Source organism: Paramormyrops kingsleyae, chromosome 2 (assembly GCF_048594095.1).
Source record: "Paramormyrops kingsleyae isolate MSU_618 chromosome 2, PKINGS_0.4, whole genome shotgun sequence".
In the NCBI taxonomy this organism is placed as follows: domain Eukaryota; kingdom Metazoa; phylum Chordata; class Actinopteri; order Osteoglossiformes; family Mormyridae; genus Paramormyrops; species Paramormyrops kingsleyae.
In genome coordinates this window covers 1851469-1861176 of record NC_132798.1, presented here as the reverse complement: position 1 = coordinate 1861176, position 9708 = coordinate 1851469, and the positions used below count along the sequence as shown (strand labels likewise).

The 9708-nt window shown below is 42.9% G+C and overlaps 2 protein-coding genes across 6 annotated transcripts in view; one reads left to right on the top strand and one right to left on the bottom strand.

Moving 5' to 3' along the window:
• The first annotated feature begins 346 nt into the window (after window positions 1-346).
• Window positions 347-3892, top strand: edf1 (endothelial differentiation-related factor 1). 2 transcript variants are annotated; one of them, XM_023809511.2, is made up of 5 exons: window positions 350-581; window positions 1066-1117; window positions 2105-2265; window positions 2870-2963; window positions 3397-3892. In XM_023809511.2, the coding sequence occupies exons 1-5, from the start codon at window positions 504-506 to the stop codon at window positions 3456-3458; spliced, it is 447 nt and encodes a 148-aa protein (XP_023665279.1). In that variant the 5' UTR covers window positions 350-503; the 3' UTR covers window positions 3459-3892. The 2 variants fall into 2 exon arrangements, with proteins under 2 accessions (XP_023665280.1, XP_023665279.1); XM_023809512.2 differs by lacking the exons at window positions 2870-2963; window positions 3397-3892 and adding an exon at window positions 2650-2770 and having other exon boundaries at window positions 347-581.
• A 1120-nt stretch (window positions 3893-5012) lies between these two features.
• The window catches only part of LOC111842692 (guanine nucleotide exchange factor VAV2-like), a 108507-nt gene continuing 103811 nt past the window's right edge, over window positions 5013-9708 (bottom strand). For 2 of the 4 annotated variants that reach the window (XM_023809589.2, XM_023809590.2), the window contains 12 exons: window positions 9520-9608; window positions 9383-9396; window positions 9184-9205; window positions 8501-8628; window positions 8290-8361; window positions 8068-8129; window positions 7814-7930; window positions 7485-7572; window positions 7284-7407; window positions 6633-6719; window positions 6235-6389; window positions 5013-6027 (listed from right to left, as the gene is read on the bottom strand). In XM_023809589.2, coding sequence (XP_023665357.1) covers window positions 5980-6027; window positions 6235-6389; window positions 6633-6719; window positions 7284-7407; window positions 7485-7572; window positions 7814-7930; window positions 8068-8129; window positions 8290-8361; window positions 8501-8628; window positions 9184-9205; window positions 9383-9396; window positions 9520-9608 — 1006 coding nt within the window. In that variant the 3' untranslated portion in view covers window positions 5013-5979. The remainder of the gene's footprint in view (window positions 6028-6234; window positions 6390-6632; window positions 6720-7283; window positions 7408-7484; window positions 7573-7813; window positions 7931-8067; window positions 8130-8289; window positions 8362-8500; window positions 8629-9183; window positions 9206-9382; window positions 9397-9519; window positions 9609-9708) is intronic. The other 2 variants (XM_023809591.2, XM_023809592.2) reach the window with 1 other exon arrangement.

The window sequence follows — 9708 nt, the reverse complement described above, 5'->3', positions numbered from 1 at the left end:
GGTCTGAATGTAAGGGAATGCACAAATATAACTGTCACCCTGTCTTACTTTTTAAAGGTTGGTGGCCCTCTTGGGAAATGTAGAGTTTTGGAACATTCCACTGCTACTTATTGCCAGTGGAGATGTATTGAAATTTCACTGACCATTTACACTTTCGTGTAAAATTATATTAAGCTCATTACAAGGAAGGCGAAAGGACAATCTCTTTTCAAACCACTACCCTCCCACTTACAGCCGTTTGACTGCAGCTGAGCGTCACTGCCAGCGCCATGCTGGCTCGCCACACGGGCTTCCTCAGTATACCGGCATGCTTTGCGCGGCTGACGTTACCGGAAGAGGAGTGTGTCACGAAGAGCCGTTTTAAATAAAGATTAGAAGGGGAGGCTGCGTGTTTGTCGCAGTCGTTCGGAGTTTTCACAGGCGGAGAAGAGGGATTCACGTGTACAGTTTATAGGCTGCTGCTTTATATTTGTGTTTAAAGTACACTAAAAGTTAAATAAACGATGGCGGAAAGCGACTGGGATACCGTGACTGTTTTGAGAAAGAAGGGTCCTACCGCAGCGCAGGCAAAGTCTAAACAGGTAGCGTTTCCAAAGGAGAATATGGTGACCAGTTAGATAGGAGATTGGCTGGTTATTTCGCATAGTAGTAGTATATCTTTCGAAGGTATTGTCTGCCACATGGATGGCTGATCTGCACGGTGGATTTGTGGTGGCCACACGAAAGAAGACGTTTCTTTTTGCCAAACTCCTCAGTTGTTTTTGTGGCATATGGCCGATATTAGCTACCATTTTGTTGCGTATCTATGAATGTTAAGTGACCAGTAGGAATAAGCACCGTATCGGATTCAGGTGTCTCCATTATCCCTTTCTTAGCCAATAGGTAAATAAACGTGTAAATAATCGTCTGTGTGTTGGTTATCGGCTTGGTACTGTCCGCGTTTCCCTGTGAGGCCCCAGGCGACGAAATGTCGCCATGTCCCGAATATTTTACCGTCTTCGATGCGACAAGACAGCTTGTTTTTCCTGTGGACGAGAATAGAAACCATGTTCCCGTGCTTTGTAGGCCGTCACAGCCGCCCAGAGACGCGGGGAAGCGTTGGAAACCTCCAAAAAATGTAAGACCTTCTGTAAACAAAACATTTATAGTCTGTGTTTGACCTGTTTTTTCTCTCCAGTTTAATGCCTGTGTGTGTTAATTTGTGGGGTAGACGAGCATCTTTTTTTATTACAATATACTTGCCTCAGGGTGCGAAGTAATGCCACAAATAAAGTGCCTTTGAATACCGTTCGGCAGCCGATGACGTGAGAGCCAGCTGACCGTGTGCCTGACAGGCTCGGTCCGGCCTGATGACCGCCATAGATGGAGGAGCCTCTTCATATAGGCGAAAACATCTGCGCCATGCAGAACAAGGCCAACAGCTCTAATACGTGCGCAGTCAGAGGCCGACAGCTGTCATTAACCCTCCAAGTAGTTAATACACAACGTAACTATGAAATAATTACTTGTTAAAAATAGTTTATCATTCACATGCTCTTATCTGGCCTTATTTGATACGTCTACCTGCAAACATTTCTAAAGGTTACGAAAGGTAGCTGTGGTTGTCAGTAATCAATAGGATCTGTTTATGCCACAGGAGTTCGTGATAGTCAGGAATTGTTTTGTATGTAGAAACCTACTTGCTTCTGACAAAAACACAGATTTTGAATGATGAAAACATCCACTGGAATATTTCACGTTTTCAGTTATCTCCCACACTGCCATTTTCAGTTTCATTTCTGTCTGCTGCACTAGTTCAGTAAGAAACAATGTGATGGTAAAGCCAGGTGGTATTTGTGAATTGGGGCCATGGTTCCATAGAGTAATTCATTCTCCTGCAGCTGGTACCCTGCATGACAGCTCCTGATGCCTGCTGAATGCACACATTTCCCTCAAATCCATTGTCTGTATAATTGCTGTTAGCTTTCTCGTTGCTTCTCTAGCTTGCTCCCAAGTGTGTCATTTGAACGTAAGGTATAATTGCTCTTTTTCAGTTTGGCTAGTTGGTAAATATAAAACCTTTATATGTTGGGTTTGTAATAACTGATCTGGCCTTCACCACTAGGGGCAGCGGGGCAGAACAAGCAGCACCTGGTGACAAAGAATACAGCCAAGCTGGACCGTGAGACGGAGGAGCTGCATCACGAGAGGGTGACACTGGAAGTGGGGAAAGTCATTCAGCAGGGTCGGCAAGACAAGGGTCTGACGCAGAAAGACCTGGCCACGGTAAGGATTGCGGGGGGCACTGGTGTCTTACGGCACTCCATTCATCAGTGATTATTCGACAGATGCAACTAGGCCCATCTGTGCTTGGATTTACTGGTTTAAAGAAACAAAAAGTTAAAGGGAGAACTGCCCCTTTTGTAATATGTTTATTGGTAATCAGATCCCTCAGAATAACAATATATGATGAGTAATGTTCCAATGTCGTCGTATTGGAGTTGTGCCATGTTATCCCAGCCACATGTGGTTCTCAACTGTAGGTGTGGATTGGTCTAGAAGCATAAGTAAAATTCACCAGAGCAGTAGATCTCAAGTCCTTGCTGCAAAACCCGGCGTCTTTCTTCTGCTTCAAAAAACAAAATGCTTGCTAAGAAGTTAATTTCTCAGATCTGGTGTTGTGGTGGAATGCAGTCTTTGGAGGCACATGGAGATATTTCCAAACAGCTGCAACAGATTTCTCACAAGTAGATCCACAACATTTTTGAATACAAATGGTATGTGTCAAACAATGTAGGGTGAGACTGTGTATTTAATGAGATGTGTATTGTGATGCCCATAAGTTAGTAATCTGTTTGTGTCATTCAATGCATTAAATGTGCTTCTATAGAAAATCAACGAGAAGCCCCAGGTTATCGCTGACTATGAATGTGGGCGGGCCATTCCAAATAACCAGGTGATGGGGAAGATTGAGAGAGCCATCGGTAAGTAGGGTTTTTTTTGTCAATATTTGTGTGCCTGGTTTTAATTTCCTTCCTATTTAGTGGATTAGCTGTGTATCGGTCTAAGACCTTGGTGTCTTGCTACTGCCCCTTTGGGTAAATGTCTGTCTATAGAGTGGATAAAACTGGAGTTTTTTGGGACACACAACTGAATTATTTCGGTTCCATACTCATTTTATTTGGCACTTGCATCTTGAATTTTCAGTTTGGACATTGCAAAGATTGGGTCAAACAGTAATACAGCACTACGCTGTAACAGATATGCTATTATTCGTCAGCGAGTGGGAATACGTTTAATAGAGCCGCTTTCCTCACCTCGTGATGGGTGTTGCCTGCATGTTAAGAGGCCAGCTGATCCTGTGCTCCTGCGGATCTGCCAGTAAGTGTAACACCTTCTACTCCATGTTGCTCTCAGGCTTGAAGTTGCGAGGCAAGGACATTGGGAAGCCTCTTGAGGCTGCACCCAAAAAGAATTGAATACAAAGCCTCGAAGTCAGCCCACCCCCCACCCTGACCAACATCACCTACCTTCCATCCCCTCATCCCCCCAATCTGGGCTGATCCCACCTGGTTCTTGCAGCTGGACCATGGTGCCCCATCTCATTGCCATGCTGTGGAATGAGAAGCTTTATCTGACTTGGATTTTCTAAATACATCAAATAAATAGATGCATAGAGTAACAAAATTCCCAAGTGCTAATGCTTTAAATCTTGGTTGAAACTTTAACGACTTAAATTAACATGATTGTGGGACTTGGGTGAGATTTTCATTTTCTTTCCCCCAAGACATTTCAGGCATGCTGTGCTTTCTCCTCCTTTCTACTTAATGGAGTCATGATTTCAGCTGACTTGATGCATTTTTAAGTTGTACCTTTGTACTTAAAATAAAGATTGAAGCATTTGGCAGTTTAATTTTGTGTCTTTTTGTTGTTTTCACTTTGCTAGTTGCATTTTTTCTTATGGCTGGAATATTTGGCATTTCATGGACATGTCCCTTCCATGTACACTTAGTGTTCCTAAATTCACCCTTGACAATGTCAATTTTGGCCTGGAGTGCTACCAGGTCTGTCAAGCCCTGAGATACATTTTTGAATGAAACCATCTACCCAAGAACACTAGCAGTGACCGATAAGACCTTCTGCAACTCTCCTGGCATTCTGTTTGGTTTGCCTTGAAGTGAGTTGAGAAGTCTGTTCCTAAGATAACTGATTGTCTTTAAAGTGGCAAATGTGTATTTGAAAATGCATAGCATGATTATTCAGAAGTTTTGAATGATGAAACTTCATTGATCCCGTGAAAATTCTCTCTTCACCAACCCCCCTTGGCAGTAAAGGGCAGGCACCCATAACAGCACCCAGGGAGGTTAGGGGTTAAGAGTCTTGATCAAGGGCCTACAAATGTGCTGAGGCCAGGGCTGAACCAGCAACCTTCTGATCACACTGCTGCCCCCTAAATGGAATGAATGAATGATAGTTTATTTGATCCCTGAAGGGAAATTCTCTCTTCGCCTACCCATCTTGTTCTCTATGATAGACATACAGTATATGTCGGTGAGAGCAAGCTTGGCAGTGAAGGGCAGCCACCCATAGTGCCCCCCACGGAGCTGGGGCTTAAGGGCCTTGCTCAAGGGCCCACATACACAGACTATTCTACCAGGGCTCAAACCATTGCCCACAGGCACAGAGGTTTAGCCCACTGAGCCACACGTTACCCCCAAACGGGACAACTTACAAGTTGTATTTTGTAATGTTACTAATTTGGAAGTACTTGATGGCATTTTTAATAGAATTGAAGGGTTATTCTGTATCATGTTTTGGTCTGAATGCAAGTACATGTTGAGATAAAGGTTTGAAGATGGATATCATATGTTGTTCTCAGTGGAGGATCATATGTTACAGAAATACAAGAATTAGATTACAATGCACATTGAACATCGTGAGATGGATTGATCACTTTGTGTTTGTGCATTATGTACTGTATCAATTATTTAAAATGGATATTTCAGGACACACATTCTCATACAGGAATACACTTGTTTCTAGAGCACATTTAATATTAAGGATTTGGTTCCATGTGGTACTAAATCGCCATTGAAGGTGTCAACATCAATAACAAATTCAGCACCAGATGCTGACTTGCACTTAGGCAAAACCAGAACACTGAAATGTTCACACAAGGGAATTAAAAAACATTTACTTAACATTATCAAATAGAAACATTTGGCCTTGATCATTAAAATTAAATGTACAAAAATACTAACATTTTTATTCATAACAGTGAAATAAGTTATTCTTTTATATATATTTATAATCTCTTTCAGAGAGAATTGTTAATTTTGTCTCAGGTAAAGTATTAACAGTACATAAGATGTATCTTTTTGTCAGCTTGCTGTCCTGTGCAGTTTATTTCCCATTTGACAGACATTTCCTGGTCAGGCTGAGGTTTACAGCTGTCCTAATGTACAAAGACTGAAGAGAGAGGCCACCTTCGTCCATGGCTCTGTGAATTCTCTAAATGGTAGATCCTGGGATGCGATCCAGCCATGTAACGGTAGTGGGCGGTGACGGACATGCGAGGTGGTTTTGGAATGCCAGTCACCCTTCCAAGGCACTGTGTGTGAGAGAAGGGCAACTTGTGCAAGGTGAAGAGAGCTGCACACTGACACTGCTCCCTTCCCTCTCCCGACCGTCAAGGCATCATTGTCTTATTAAACATCAATAGTAGTCCTTTTTAAATTGTCAAAAATTATTCACGAACGGTCTTTTCAGACATCTGTGTTTCCTCCAGGATTTTTCACAGTAAGGTGTAATTATGTTCTGTTGTAGGTTTTCCTATCAAAAGGAAAATGTCTTTCAGCATTGAAATTTAGACGACAAAATGGATCAGATTTTCTTGCCAAAGAAGTATCGCACGGATGTTGCCGGAATCCTCTTAGTCTTCTTTATAAAAAACCAAGAAGGTGTCCTCTCAATAGCAGATGCCATCATTGCTTTGTCCAATCACTGTACTCCTTCTTCATCCACATAAGTGGAGGGGAACCAGCCAACCTAAGAATAATAGGGTACAATGCTGTCTATGAGCATAGTCATTCCAAATTCCTCAGTGATTTGTTTTTACAGTGTTTGCATTACATCGTTGCAGCCCTATATTACAGTCCAGTTTTTCACGCAAGGTTTATATGTGTATTCATTCGTTTATATGTGCATGAGCTAGTCAGACCTCCCAGATCCTCATAAGTGATGCTACTTGCTTACCCTGCCATTGGCTTCGCCTTTCCACCATCCCTGGTCACCACCGATTTTGTTGTAGATCTTGACGGTGTCGCCCTCCCTAAGGGACAACTCCCTCATGTCGCGGGCTGCAAAGTTGTACCTGGCAACTGCTGTGCCAATTACCCTTGGCGTGAAAACTGCAGACACGTCCATCACAGAGGACAATCTGTTACCGCAAACCAAAGCCCTCATGCTACTTGCATGGTTAATGTCCATCAAGAGTCCTACACATTTCTTATTTTTATTGCTTTTTAACTATGACAAATGTTCATCATCCCAGTATTAATCAAGGAAGTGACTCACATAATGGAATAGGAAGATAGATTGAAGATTGACAGTAAAGAGGCATCAAGATATTCAGACAGGTGGAGAGAGAGTACCTGACCAGAAGGGAGCAGAAGTCTGTGAGGAGGAGAAGTGAAGGCCTTGAGGACTAAGGAAAGAGAAGTTGTAGGAAGCACAGGAGGCTATTGAAGCATAGAGATAAAAGAATGGAAAAGAGTAGTGAGAAAGAAATTTCATTAGAAGAGGTGCTTTTACCCAAGCACGTCAACAGCGGAAGAGGGGCCCGTTCCCCATCTTCAGAAGCTTAGCAAACCCTAGACCCCTATTGCAAAACCTGATTCAGAATTTATTTGCATGCAGTTGTGTCCTGTGGGAACTAGAAATTAGTCTAAGGTCTAACCACCAGACCCTTGGTCACTGCTTTCATTTGCATAATCAGATGAATAATCACATTGACTTCAACTAGCAGCGGCTGGCAAAAACACAGTATCATTTAGCAACACCTGTGTATATCCTGATAGTCAGATTCCATTCTGCTGTGAAAGCCCTTCATCCGTGACTGCAAGCATTCTTAAGTTGGCCAGAGAGAACCTCCCAGCCTTAGACTGTTGTGTTTCTGCATGCATCTTTCCCAACAGGCCCATAATCGTGATTCAGTGGTGGCAACAATGTGCCATTAATGTCACTGAATTCCAGCAAGTTGGGCCTCCATTATCTGTGAAGGGACTATAGTGAGTTGGAGTTACCTGGTGATCGGGTGCTGGTGCGGGGGGCGGAGCGCTCGCGTGACTTGTATGGGTATCGCAGCGTTGTGTCCAGCTGCTTAAAGCTCTCTTTCAAAGAATGCATCTGGTAGTATTCCACTAGTTCCTGTGGATGGTGACCGAACCATTACACATGAGTTCCTGCCTTTTGGAAAAGTGATAGATCTGTCAAGGTTTGCTTACCAGGAGGCTTTCGAACTTCTTTGCTTCTGTAATGTGGATCCAGTTGTCTTTTTCCACAACTTTTATATGTTTGACCTCCTCATTAAACCTGTTTGAAAGAGACAGCTTCTGAGTAAAGTCTTCATTTAATTGTGTGTGTGTGTGTGTGATCATATATATATATATAGTGCATTAGTTGAGAGAGCGAGTGTAAAAAATACATATGTGTGTCTGTGTATCTGCTGTTCTCTCAAAATATTAGTCTCTTTGGGTTCCGGTGTCCATGGGAATGATGTTTTCATTCAATAGCACATTGGTCTATGCTAGTCCATGCGTCTTCCTGCTCTCACTTGATGCTAATTGCAAATCTCTCTGCCTCGGCCGTCCTCTCCCGGATCAGGTAGGTCCCACTGGTGTGGGATTTGAGCAGATTGTCAGCCTGCTGTCTCTCCATGTTCCCTGCAAACCTGAGAGTGACGCAGTAAGTGAGACTTTCCACCTGTATTGGTGACCACTACTCAGGGAACAAAAATGAAGAATTTCATTAAACTGATTAAAAAGATCTATCAATACAATAAGTTTATCAGACAAACACAACTCTTACCAGGGGTATACGTAATAATCAGGGTCCCTTGATGACTGTCTGCTGGGAATGGACTGAAAAGGCTGCAGGGGAATCACAAACCCTGCATTATATGCAGTAAACACAAAACAACAATGCATAAAATAGTCTAAACTGGCTGTTCTATTACACTGAATTTCAACTGAAATCTGCCTTCCTGCCTGCAGATGTGTAACATGTGTTCTGTTCTCTGGAAGATCTTACCTTTGGATCTAAACAGGGCTTTACACACGAACTGGGAAAGAAACCAGTCTTCTGGCCCTGGACTAGCTTCCCCTTTAAGGAACATGTAACAGATATGGTTGACTGTCTTTCAGTAGAGAAACTCAGGGCGGGTGCACATGTACTTACACTATAAGCAGGTGCATGCCTGCAGGGTCAAAAGATTCAAGAAGCAGCAGTGTGGATTACAAACCTCCCACCATGAGGTGTCTGGGTCACCCTTCAGCAGCTCAATAATGTCCCCCGTCTGAAAGGACAGTGCCGGCTTGCCGGGTGGAGCAGGGGTCCCATGGTAATTCCGAACAGCCATCATCTTGGGACCTTGAAGAAATTAATCCACTTTAAGATGGAGATGAACAGTTTTGTCCCCATGCAAGCAAAGAGGACTCAACTATGAGCTAAAGGAAACCACTGAGCTGCAGTGCAGAATCTGGCTCACACGTGCTTTAAAAATTACTGCAAGAATATTGGTGATAATGAACAAAGAATGTTAGAAATATCATACATTGGATGATTAAATAAGTAACCGAAGCAACAGTTGAATAAAGTTCTCTAAAAGTTGGAAGTATATCGATAATTTTGGCCAAAAGGGTATGTTCTTTCAACGCTTTCTTCAGTCAGCTTAAAACCCAAAAGCACCACCAATGACTTGTCATTTGTTTTTTTGGCCACTCTGTGGCAGCAGAGAGCTTCTCCATGCATCACAGCTGGCTGGCTGCACGTTAGGAGATGGACAGCCATGCAAATCAATCTGCTGCAGCTGCATAGGTAACAGTCTGACCGAGTGTCGCTGTGGGTTGAAATTACATCTCACTCAATTTTTGCATATGGAAAGCAGTCAATGTGTGACATAAGGTGTTTCACAATGTTACTTACCAGATGCTAGTGGTCCAGGTTCCTGAGGAGAAACGATTTTACAAAAAGAAAAGCATTTTAGCTACAAATTTAAAAATACTGCAGTAAAACAATAAAAATCCTATGCATATTTAGTGTGAAGAGCTATTAGGAGATGTGGTAATATTCTGTTTGCGAGAAGCTGGTTTATTTGACCGTACATGAGCACAGGCAAACTCACCGAATCATGAGGACCTGAAAGCATAGAGGAGAGAGTTGTTGACAGCTGCTGTAATCATGCCTAATTAAGAAACATAAAGGTTCCTAAACAAGCTCATGTGACACTCCGCCGATGGCTGCTGCCCCAGTCTCACTTACTTATCTTACAGATGGAGACGACCTCCAGACACTCCTTGTGAGCTCCAGTGCCACACTTGGCACAGTAGTACCCCTGGTAGAAGATTCCCCTGGGAAGAGGCCAACAGGAGATACGATTAACTGCTATTCAGGCCAGTTTAACTTAAATGTGGAATTAAAACTGGATCCATAACATGCATGGTAGCTATA

What these genes read in the sequence shown, in the direction of transcription:
- edf1 (XM_023809511.2), top strand. Translation starts at nt 504, where the DNA reads ATGGCGGAAAGCGACTGGGATACCGTGACTGTTTTGAGAAAGAAGGGT. An exon ending in CGCAGGCAAAGTCTAAACAG is followed by an intron (nt 582 to 1,065) that starts GTAGCGTTTCCA and finishes CGTGCTTTGTAG; the next exon opens with GCCGTCACAGCCGCCCAGAG. An exon ending in CGCAGAAAGACCTGGCCACG is followed by an intron (nt 2,266 to 2,869) that starts GTAAGGATTGCG and finishes GTGCTTCTATAG; the next exon opens with AAAATCAACGAGAAGCCCCA.